We start from the raw sequence: 11,747 nt of genomic DNA, 5'->3' as shown, positions 1-11,747 counted from the left end.
GTAACTCTCCACGTCACTGATGATTTCTTTCCCTCCCACAGCAGGCTCAAGTCCTCGACGCTCCCTAGTCCAGTTTCGCTGCCGCCGTGCTGGGGCAGCCGCGCACTTCCAATAAACCGCTCCCTTCCAGCGCCTCCGCCCTTCGGTTACCGCCGCGCTGCGGCCCCTTTAACAGCGGCGGGGGGGAGGGTGGCGGTGCCGTGCTGCGCCTGCGCGGGAGTGGGGGCGGCTCCGGACGCAGGTTCGAGTCCCGGCGCCGCCGGCCTGCTAGCCCCGCCACCTGTCCTAGCCCAGCCATGGACGCGGCGCCGGAGGAGGGCCCCGCGGGAAGCGAGGCTGAGCCGGACGGGCTGGCCTGCCCGGAGCCGTCCGCGTCCCGCCTGAGCGCGGTGGAGCTCGACCGCGAGCTGGACTCCCGCAGCGAGCTGGTGCGTCGCCATTTCCGTGCCGGCGCTGCCCGTGCCGTGCTCTCTGCGCCCTGTCCGGCGGTGTGGGTGGAGGTGGGGAAGAGGTCCCTGTGGCCGCCGTGCAGGCAACGCCAGCGCTCGTACTGCGAGCCGCCGTGCCGCTTCCAGTGGGGCAGGGATCGGGCGGCATGGAGCTGCGAGGCCGGCCCTGCCGTGCCTGACCCCGGGGAGAGCGCGGCGGGAGCGCCCCGGGCGAAACGTGCCCTCCTCGCCTCTCGCCCCGACCTTCCCTCTTTGTCTAATGCTTTTCCCCGTGTCCTGTCGCTGTCTGTCGGAATCTGGCGCCTGTGCGCGGGGTGGGTGTAAGCAAAGCGTGCTCCTCTCGTAGTTAGCAGAGGTTTGGAAGGCGGGGTGGGCATCTAACCCCGGTCTGTGGTTTCTGATGTCCAGATCGATGACAAAGAGTTCGACATCCCTCAAGTCGATACCCCGCCAACGCTGGAGAGCATCCTGAACGAGGTGAGAGGGGCACGGCGCAATGCTGCTTGAACTGCTGTCACTGAGGCTGGAGGAGGTCCCCGAGGTCACCCAGGCTCTCGTTTTCTTCTGGGAAATAAAGTGGTGTAACCCTATGGCTTCCTGATACTGATAGCTGACACAGCATGTGTTGAGTCGTGTAATTGCTGGATTCTTCACAGCTCCTAGTAGTCTGTTTCATACGTTTGGCCCCATATAATGGCAAAAAGGAGCTTGAAACAGGTGACTTCTCTTAAAATCTGCATTAAAGGTACAGGTATGAAGCGTCCCGGACAGTCATGTGCAGTCTAGGAACTGGAGGAACATTCAGCAGATTGCTGCCCGAGTAGAAGGGATGTTGAATGGAGGTGCAGAAGAGCCTGTCCTCTTTCTGGTGATGGATGTAGGTGGAGCTCAGAGAATTTCTGTGAGCCCAAACTCACAAGTGGGCCCGTCCACGTCAAAGGAGTAGAACTGTGGTTAACTGAAGAAAACCTGGCTCAGTGCAGACTGTCTTTGGAGCTGCTTGTCTCAGTGTATACAGGATGGGAATGACCAGCAAAGTGTTTTCAGGAAGGGATTTCAATGTGGAGCACAAGCTGAGTGAGCCCGTAGGTATACCTTGCTCTGAAGGAAAGTGAGCACAGGGCTGCTCTCAGTGAGGCAAACAAGGAGCACCTGCTGTCATCACTGCATGTTGGCTCTCAGTGCAGCGTTGTGTTTGTACTCTGGCTCTGTGCTTCAAGGACAGTGTGACGTGTGTTGAAGTTAGAAGGTAGCTTAAGCAATGGCCACCTGAAAATAACATAGAAACAATTCTAGGCAAAGCTTGAGGAGAGAGGGTCACCAGCAGAAGGCAGCCCTGGGGTGCAGCATGTTTAGTTCTCTTGCTGGCAGCATTCTCTCACTGGAGATCCCACACTATTCATCCCCTCTGTAATCACTGAGGGTTCTGGAGACTGATTCTTCCACACTATCCACAGTATAGCATAGTTCTGTTTTTGTAATAAGAGATTATCTTATTGTATTCTCATACTTCTTTTTCTGCTTACTTGATGCCATTTTGCTGCTGTTTCCGTTAAGGTGTTGTGTGCTTTGGATGTTTACCAAGTGTGGTGGTTCTCTTCTTTCAGACTGATGATGAAGAGGAGTCTTTCATTTTGGAAGATCCCTTTCTCTTGAACATTGATAACACAGATACACACTCCTATGACACGTCTTCTGTAGCAAGCTCTGACAGCGGGGACAGGACGCACCTGAAAAGGTACTACAAGTCTGATACCCTGGGAATTTAAATCAATTAAAAGTAATTATGTTTTTGGTTGGGTAGAAGGACTATCAATGCTAAGAACAATTGAAACTTCCTAAAGCAACCTTCTGTGTTTTGAAAGGGCGAGCAAAATGCTTTTGCTCGTGGAAATGGAATGTGAATCTTGACATCCCAAAGCAGCCTGGCATGTGATAGTTAGCTGCAATACTGCTGACTTACTTTGCTAATTACTCGAACTATGGCTTCATCTTACACCCTGAGCCACTCCCATGGCCTGCTTATGTGCCATGGGAAGTTGGCCTCTGGTTTCTTTTATGCTGTGATTGCTACATGTGCAACTGCATTGGAAACAATTGCAAACACTCTTAAGTGTGACAGTTTATGGTGGCATTTGGTGGTGTTCTGAGGCACTGTTCTTTCGTCTCCAGAAAGAATGTTTGGTATTGAGGGAAATGTAACCTGAAGGGACTTAATATTTTCCAGTACATGGAAGGCAGAAAAACTGGGAGTCATTTTTATCATGTTTGTTTGAAGCTGCTCACCATGTTTATGGGTCCTCAGCCACACTATAAGCTATTAAGCATGTTTCATTAGCCTACCTACTTGTTTGTATGTCTTTGGAAAGATAACTGAATTTTCCTGGGGAATTTCCCCCTCCTATGTGTGTTGCATTATACCAGTGCTCTTCAGAATCTACTTTTCCTTGTACACTGGTTACCTTTAAAAACATTTTCTCCATAAACAGCAACTTTTACCTTTTGTATACAGTCAGCTGTTTGAATTGAATATTACACTTCAAATCATACATCTGGTTTTCCCAGGGGTCCATATGCTGCTAACGAGCATTTTTCAGTTGTGTGTTGCCTACAGGTGCTCACCTTTAGAGGTTGAAGCTTTCTGGTGCGCTGAGGCTGGAGTAAAGAGCAAAAGTGTTTCTCTTAGGCTTTATTAATAAATGCTGTAGTCTGCAGAGAGATGCTTGAAACTGAAGACTTGTTTGAAGGACTTTTCATTTCTGTGGAAGAGGAATTAAGACAAATTCTTATGCAGGCACAGTGTTAGGTTGTATACTTTGCTATTGATTTTACGGCTGTTGATTCTGGACACGTGTGCATCAGCAATAAGAATGGAAACTGCATGGTTATGTATGCATGCAGACTTTACCTGCTGGTTTAGCTGTGGGCATGTGTTCCAAACTCTGCTTTAATGTGTTTGGATTATTTCTTCTTTCCTTAGGAAGAAAAAACTCCCAGATTCTCTCTCTCTGCATGGATCAGTTATAAGACTCTCGCTTCTGAAAGGGATTTCTGCCCAAATTGTATCTGCAGCAGTAAGTGTCTATCTCTCCTGGTGACATCTATTAAGTAAAATTTCGGCTTGTTCTGGTGTAGAGGGATGTGGGTGATCTTCTCCCTCTTCATAGTATTAGTATTAACATGTTTAGTACGTAAGCTAGTGTTAGTAACCTCTAACTAGGAGTGAATTATTAGCTGACTATCTGCACAGTAATGTGGTAAGTCCTCTTTAACACTGCTTTTTGTTGCCAGATGTCAAGAAATCTGATGGGAAATATTAGTACAAAATGATGTCAGTGCTCTTGTTTCTTAAAGGTGCTAGAAGCAGGTCTGCCTAATGCCTGCAGCAGGCACAGGCCACACTCATCCCAGGCCCACAAGCTGTCTGTGACTGCACCTCAGGCCTGCCTGGAGTTTGTGCTGCCAGTGAAAAGGAGCTGTCCAAGATCACATTTGAGGCAGGGATTTATAAAGAATGTGAATTCTGAAGCAGGCTTGTTAGCATAAAATGCAGGTGATTCATCTGTGAATGTCTCTGTAAGGGCTGTGTGATTGGAGTCTGAGTGTGAGTGTGCTGCAGCTGGTTGTTACTTGTGTTGATGGAGGTATGAGCTGCCTGGGTGGGAAGCTAAGAAGGTGTTCTGGAGAGGGAAATGGTTTTGCATTAGATATCAGTGCAGTGTCCATAGAGAATACTGAGGGCTGTTAATCAGATTAGACTTTTTTTGAGGAAAAACAGGATAGCTTTCATTTGTAATGACAGGATAGTCTGCTTCTCCATTTCTGCATGCTTCCTCATCTGTTCTGAGTATTCCTTGCCTGTGGTTCTCTCTGCACTTTCTGCCCTGGTGAGACTTATTAAAACATCTTGTGTTGACTCTGTGTGCTGTATTATTAGAGACATTAATAGTGCAGGGAGTTCTGCTGCTTACTCATAATTTGTCCTGTTTTTCTAGGACAAAGTGGATGCTGGTTTGCCTACTGCAATTGTAAGTACACAATTTTCAAGTACTGTGTGTTTATTCTTCACATAAATTTGGCAGACTTTAAGCAGTAGTTTAATAGAGTTGATAAATGGGTCTTACCTTGCTAAGAGCCCTCAAATCTGAGGGTTAGGAGGAGCAGCATTAGAAGGCTAGCTTCTAGGAGCAGAGTGCAGCCTTTCCTAACTGCCTCTGTGCTGATGGAGCCCTCTGCTCTCCCTTTTTTCATGTCATCACCAGAAGTTCTTAGTTGAGCACCCAACCATTCCCAATCACGTTCATCTGTTGGGCACCTTGAAGCTCCCTACCTATTTCTCCTTTGCTAGCCGTTGCTTTGACTCATAAAGACATTTAAAGTGGAGTGCTCATCATGCAGTGAGTTCAAAGTTTCTGTGGCCCTGATAGAACTCAAATATGACCTTAAAGCTTTGCTGAAAGCCTGTCTGAAAGGCACAGGCCTGTTTAGCAATGGGCACTAAGCTTCTTGAAGTCAAGCATGCTAATTAAAGTATGTCAGAAGTAAGCTGCGTGTGATTAGAGAAGCGTGTCAAGGAGGTGGCAAACAGCAAGTATTTCTTGCCCTTGTGAAGTTAGTTCTAATACTTTACGAAGAAAACAAAGTCATTTGATCACTTTGACTCTGGTAGCAGCAGTACATAAGAAATGATACTTTTTAGTTCAAGACAAAAAGGGAAAAATGCATCTGGAGGTGAGGGTTGCATAGCAAGGTTGGAAGCGTGTGTGACTGAGGCACATAGGGGGTGCAAAATTCTTCTTTGGCTATAGTTCTCATGTAGGAAACTACGTGAGTTCTCATGTAGCAACAAGTCTGTTGCTTGTATATTAAAAAGTTACATCTGTAGCCTTCTTAAAATTTCCCCTTCTGGCAAGCTTTGTGTGATATTGGAAGTGGTGGATTTGTGAATCGTTTGTGAACTTCTCAGCTTTTGGTCTTTTTCCTTGACTCTTTCAGGCAGCATCAAATCTGATAGCAGTGGGGACTTCTCATGGCCTAGCCCTGATTTTTGGTAAGTGAAGAAGAAAGCTCTTTGCATTTTAATGATCTTTAAAAACAACAACAACAACAAAACCAGCAAAATGAACAAAGGAACCAATCCCCAGAACAGCTCAAATTAGAATTGGAATTGGATTTCTTGTAGCATGTTTTGTGCTAAATACAATTTTATTTCAGTAAAGAAATAACGCACAAGTAACATTTAATTTGTTCCTCTTTGTATAGTTCTTGCTCCTGTTTTGCAGGAGCTTGACACATTGATAAGAAGAAATTTGTCTCCTTAACGATTGTATAAAGAACCTTTTTTGTGTTTATGTATGAAATTACTCTTGATATGGAAAAAAACCAGAATCATTATAATAGAACAATCTTGCAGTGTATCCATCTTTTCCCTTCTGACACAGTAGCTGCCAGGAGTAGGAAAATTAAAATGCATTCCTTGAGAAAGGAAGCTTCTAACCCATGGCTACCTGTGAACTTGCATCCTTTCTTCCTCCTTCCCCAATCTTCCCCTGCATCCATCACCACTTTATCCCATTTTTTCTCCCATCACCAGCCTGTGTTACATGTAAATTCTGAACTTATGCCTTAGCTAACCAGCTTCACAGATATGGAAGTGCTTCCGTGCACATTTAGTTTGTGAGCATTGAGGTCTATGCAGCACTAGATTCATAACAAATTTTGAAATTGAATTGCCCTTTTCCTTCAGAGTTGGCTGGAATTATTCAGGAGGCTAAAAGTTGTGAGGGGGGACAGAAGAAGGAGGGGAAGGACTGTGACAGAGTAAGTCCAGATTTTCAAATGGGATGTACTTAATCTGATCCACACGTGATCTGAGTTGTTAGTAGGAGATCTTTGTAGTTTGCTTTGTAGCTGCTACGAAAGACATTTCTATGATGATTTTCCCATTTCTGTCTTTTGCATGTGGGCATTTAAGGAAGTTAGTAAGCTTCTGAACAAGGGGTTGTCAGAATAGTGAGAGGTTTTTGCATTTTACACTCCCAGAAGGACTTGGAGTCCACGTAAGCATGTGAGCAGGCAGGGTCATTCTTATCTTTGTTGTGACTGTTTCTGCATCAAGTCCCACTGAGAGGATTGATCACAGAATGCCTGAGGTGCTTGATGTGCTGTGGTGCTTCAGTTCATATATTTCATAAGGCTCTTGAAGAATTGTTTTCTTTGTTACGCTCCTGGTTAGGTTTTGGTCAAACTTTTACTTTGGCCATGATCTTTACATTGCTATGTACTTTGCAGTTTCTAAAGGTTTTTCTGTGGTCTTTAGAAAACGTGATGCAATGTTTTTCCTAACTGAAAGTTCCTTGACTTTTACTAAGATGTTAATGCTTCGAGCATTTAGCAGAGAGGTGAGAGCTGGACCTTTCTCAAAGGCTCCTGGTGTTAGGGTAAGAGGCAGTGCACTGGAGTTCCCCCAGGAGAAGCTCTGACTGATATTTGTTTTGACCATGAGGGTGATGAAGCACTGGAACAGATGTTGCAGGATCACCTTCCTTGGGATACACAGAACTCACCAAGGCCCTGAGCAGCCTAAGCTGATTGGCCCTCCTTGTGGCAGAGTGAGGCCAAGGACTGCTGCAGCTGCCTTGCAATCTGGGTTCCCCTGCTCCAATTGAGAGGTGGTGAGAGGAGTGCTACTGCATCCAGCTTTTCAGATACAGACGGGAGTGATTCCTGCATGCTCCTGTTCTCTTTTCATTAGTATCATGAAGTCAAAATGTATAAACTCATTTTTCTTCAGTGACCACACACTTAGTTTTAGAGCACTGTAATGAGCAGCATCCCCTCAGGTAACTGGGCAAATCAAAAGGTGGAATGTTACCAAAATAAAAAATGTCAGCAAAATCTGAAGGCTCTCTGTCTTTTTGAACGTTGTCACATACGCTGTTCTTTGCTTCTCTCCTTTCTTTTGTATTGATTTCTGACTTTTTCTTTCCTATTTTGGCCCTTTCTATGTGGACTGAAAAGGAAAAGGTACAGTAACACCACACCGTGCACGTACCCTGCATGAGCAACTCCTGTTCTGCCCAGTTTGCATGCTGATGTGCTAGGTTAATCTGTGCCAGATAGGCAGCATGTAGGGCAGTAACCAGGCAGTGGGTAATACTGCTGGTGAGCCCAGAAACTGCCTATTGAATGCATGTGTACTGAATGCTGCCAATTCTTTGGGCAGAAATAGCAGAGGAACAGGTAAATGTGCTATTTGTAATGTTTTAGAGCAGGACGTGTCTGCAAAGGCGTTGTTTCAGGGCAGGACGAGGTAAAGCTCTTCCATGAGATCACCATCCATCTGTTTCTGCCTGAGAACTGTTAGTGGGAGCACTACAGATTAGATTAGGACCTGAGTCAGGGAGCCACGAGCCAGAAACTCTGGGAAACTCAACAAGCAGACAGCAACTTCTGACTGACCCCATGCAGCAGCTGTGCAGCTGAGGAGGGAGCAGTGGCTTCCTGGGGAGGTGACTGAATCCCTGCTGTGAGCAGTCACTTCGTTGCACAAGCTGGAGTGGTGGAGAAGAGGCTTCAGCACACCCTGGTTTAGGAGACAGCTGTTGTGTTTTCAAGGGAGATGGTGTCTGTAACCTGTTCCTGTAGCACACCATCTCTTGTCCTCCTGCTTCCACCTCCTGGGAGAGCATTTACTGGTGGTAGGCCTGATGAAGGTGGGAAGAAAGCATCTCATTTGTAGCATTTGAGTCATTCTGCAGGAAATCAAGTCTTTTGAATGCAGAGAAATGATGGCTGAAGAAAAAAAAAAATCTGGTTAAAAACCTGATTATCTGAGATCAATTCTGCTTATTCCTGTGTTCTGGAAAGTCATGTTTCATATTCAAAAGCTTGTTAACATTTTGCTTGTAGGGCTAAGTACCATCTGGTTCTGGCTCCAGACTGTGAAAACAGCAGCAACAGCAATAGTTACTGCTGGAAATAGTTCAGATGAAGAACTGCTTTATTTACATTGCAAAATTGAAGATGTTTTCCAGACAGTTAGTAGCCACCTTTGTTTCAAGCATGTGGAAAATACTTTTTAATCCAAAATGTGCATTAAATTCTACTATTATTAGTCTGGAAAATCATCAAATGAGCTTTTATAACCCTTTGCTTTTATCTGTTTTTGTTACTTCAGCAGTTCATCAGTGTGAGCTCATTGACTCAGACATTTTGTTTTGTGTTAGGTGCAATGTTGCTTGTCTGATTTGTTTTTAAAATTGTCAAATGAGTCCTCCTTGTGTGTTATCCTGTGATTGACTGGAAATGAGAACAAGTGCTGATGTGTTTTTCTTTGGGGTTTGCTTTCCAAGTGTTTTTTTCTCTACTCTGAAAATGCATCTTAGGCAAAAAATGGGCACTTCCTTTTTGGGAACTCAGACTGACCCACCCCAGTTCCTTCAGCTGCAGGTCTATAAGTCTGAAGAAGGATTTATTATTTTCTTTTCCCTTTCAATTAACAAGTAGTCCTTTATCTTCACAAATTTCTCCTTAGGGAGGGAGGTTCTGGCTGGACTGGAGCTCAGGACAGGCAGAGGATGTATCGTAATTGATCAGAGATCTGCACACTGTAGGCAGTGAGGAACCGTAAAGGAGAACTTCCCCTGGAAGACTGTTATAGAGCTCTTCGTTCTTTAATGGAGGAATAAATTGTTCTTAATTCAGAAGTGTTCAGAGCTGCAGAGCACTGTCTGAAGAGTTCAGTGCTGTAGACAAGCTACTTAGCAGGCACTTGAAACGTGCGGTGTTTTGCTGTCACACGGGGCTCAGCACGTGGCATACAGGCACCTGGTTGCCATCTGGATGCTCTTCCACTCAAGACCACTTTTCTTGACAAAATGATGCTAATTTTTATTGCACCTTAGAATACTTCCTTCTCCGATTTCTTGCTCTAGTGATACTGCAATAGTTTTGGCTCCACGTTTCTCATATATTGAATGAGGGCAGCAGTTTGAATTCACTTGAAGTCACTTGAATTGCATGCATCTTTTGTTTGATTAAAAAAGAGCATCAGTGCTATAGAACTGATCAGTAGCTTGTGCAACTGTCAGAGCTTTCAGAGCTGCTGCTATACCTGTATATTCTGCCAGTCTGAACCCTTCTCTTCTTGGTTTTGAGAGGCCTTTCTGATAGCAGAATTTGAAAGGTGACTCCCACAGTGTGCTCAGCCTCCAGTGTGTCAGTGATACAGGAATACATCATGTGGTGTTGGGGAGGAAATGAGGGATACTTCCATGCTCTGTTTCACATCTGGCACATAGCTAATGGACCTGCAGCTTGTATGGAGAGATGTCCTGTGCCTTGGGCACTGCTCCCAGAGGGTTCTGGGGCTCAGCTGCTGTCTGTTCCCTGGATCTCTCTGACCTCTCCCTCTCTGCTCAAGGCAAAATGCATGAACACAGTATTTCAGTGGCACTTCTGATATATTTCAGATCACCAGTCTTCATTCTAACAATCCTCACCAAAAAAAAAACCAACAAAGCTAGATCTTTTGGCTATTCAGTTTTTAATGCCTCTGCGTTCCCTTATTCTCTGTCCTTGCTTTGTAATGTTAAAACAAATTTTTGTATTTCCCTGCAATCTCTGTACTAACAAAGTGCTCTGATCTTGGGAGCTCTTCATTAGGAGTGTAACTGTGAGGCCTATGAATTGTTAATGCACCTCCAGCATCTGTGTATGTAAATAATTGTGGTACTTTAACTTTGTACTAATTCTTATGCCCTAGATCAAAACCAGGCTCTACGGCTGTGTCTGGGCAGCACTGCTGTTGGGGCTCAGTATGGGGCTATCTCTGCTCTCAGCATCAACAACGACTGCACCAGACTCCTGTGTGGCTTTGCAAAAGGACAGGTAATTCCCATGAATTGGTGGTTCAGTGCTGTCCTGTTACTGAGGGACTGTTCTAGTATAATCCAAGCTAAGTGCACTCAGTACACAGCTGTTAATTGTTTTTGTGCTGAATATAAAAACTCAGTGATGTGCCGTCACACAAGGTGATGGAGAGATCCCTTGACAGCAAATATTTTACACTGAGAACAACTTGCTTGCAGATCACAATGTGGGATCTGGCCAGTGGGAAGCTGCTACGATCAATAACAGATGCTCACCCCCCAGGAACAGCCATTTTGCACATTAAGGTAACAGATTTTTCTTTTTTTTTTAATTCTTTTTCCAAAGAACCTGCTCATATTCAGTCAGATCGCAGAATCACAGAATGGCCTGGGTTGCAAAGGAGCACAGTGCTCATCTGCTTCCAACCCCCTGCCGTGTGCAGGTCACCAACCAGCAGCCCAGGCTGCCCAGAGCCACATCCAGCCTGGCCTTGAATGCCTGCAGGGATGGGGCATCCACAGCCTCCTTGGGCAACCTGTGCCAGTGCCTCACCACCCTCTGGCTGAAAAACTTCCTCCTAATACCACCCTAAACCTCCCCTGTCTCAGTTTAAAACCATTCCCTCTTGTCCTATCACTGTTCACCCTCACAAACAGCTGTTCCCTCTCCTGTCTGTACACTCCTTTCAGGCACTAGAAGACCACCATGAGGTCTCCCTGGAGCCTTCTCTTCTCCAAGCTAAAAAAGCCCAGATGTGCTAACTTCCTTTGTGCAGTACTTCTAGATTTGCAGATGAGAGCAGCTACCTAGGAGTTACGTGGCAGTAATATCCAGAGGTGAAAAAAATGAGCAGAAATTTAAAAAAAGGAAACAAAGTATATTGCTAGCTGAAATCATAATATTGGCAGTGAGTTGCAGTATAACAAAAGCTTATTTTCTGTCCAATCTCTGATGCCAGAATCTGTGTAGGTTTAGATGCTAAAATATGTGTATCTCCTGGTTGGTGCAGTGATCTTGGTGCTTCACCTTGCTGGGACATCTCGGGTCTACTGAGTACCACTGAGTACCATTCAACTAATAGAAATAGAGCAGCATGTCTGGTGGAGCATGGCTCAAGGATGGCTTCTTGCGTACTGCTTGGCCTCACCTGGCTTACCAGAAAGATTTTGTTGCTATGAAGTGCCCCTGTACTGCTGCATCTGAAATACTCCCATCTCAGGCAACTTTGTCCCATGCATAACAATGCATCTTCCCCTTTTTTGGGTCCTTGTTCCTCATGTCTCCCTTCTGGCTCATAACCTGATGGCAGTACCAACATTGAGGAGTACTTGGACCTTGCAATCCCAGATGCTTGTGCTGGATTGCAGAGTCTTCCAGAAGGGTCTCTCAACTGTGTACATGACCCTTTCTTATCTTATTTGATTT

At 45.2% G+C, this 11,747-nt stretch overlaps 1 protein-coding gene across 1 annotated transcript in view; it reads left to right on the top strand.

Annotated features, from left to right (window-relative positions):
• The first annotated feature begins 4 nt into the window (after positions 1–4).
• The window catches only part of VPS8 (VPS8 subunit of CORVET complex), a 62,552-nt gene continuing 50,809 nt past the window's right edge, over positions 5–11,747 (top strand). Inside the window, 11 exon segments of the mRNA XM_042820522.1 lie at positions 5–101; positions 104–180; positions 182–217; positions 219–428; positions 858–926; positions 2,057–2,187; positions 3,430–3,523; positions 4,445–4,477; positions 5,445–5,499; positions 10,216–10,340; positions 10,541–10,627. Coding sequence (XP_042676456.1) covers positions 20–101; positions 104–180; positions 182–217; positions 219–428; positions 858–926; positions 2,057–2,187; positions 3,430–3,523; positions 4,445–4,477; positions 5,445–5,499; positions 10,216–10,340; positions 10,541–10,627 — 999 coding nt within the window. The 5' untranslated portion in view covers positions 5–19.

Source organism: Centrocercus urophasianus, unplaced genomic scaffold (genome assembly GCF_019232065.1).
Source record: "Centrocercus urophasianus isolate 14NV4802_14NV808 unplaced genomic scaffold, USGS_Curo_1.0 seq_19, whole genome shotgun sequence".
In the NCBI taxonomy this organism is placed as follows: Eukaryota; Metazoa; Chordata; class Aves; order Galliformes; family Phasianidae; genus Centrocercus; species Centrocercus urophasianus.
The sequence above is the reverse complement of the archived record's forward strand: the minus strand, read 5'-3'. Positions and strand labels throughout refer to the sequence as shown.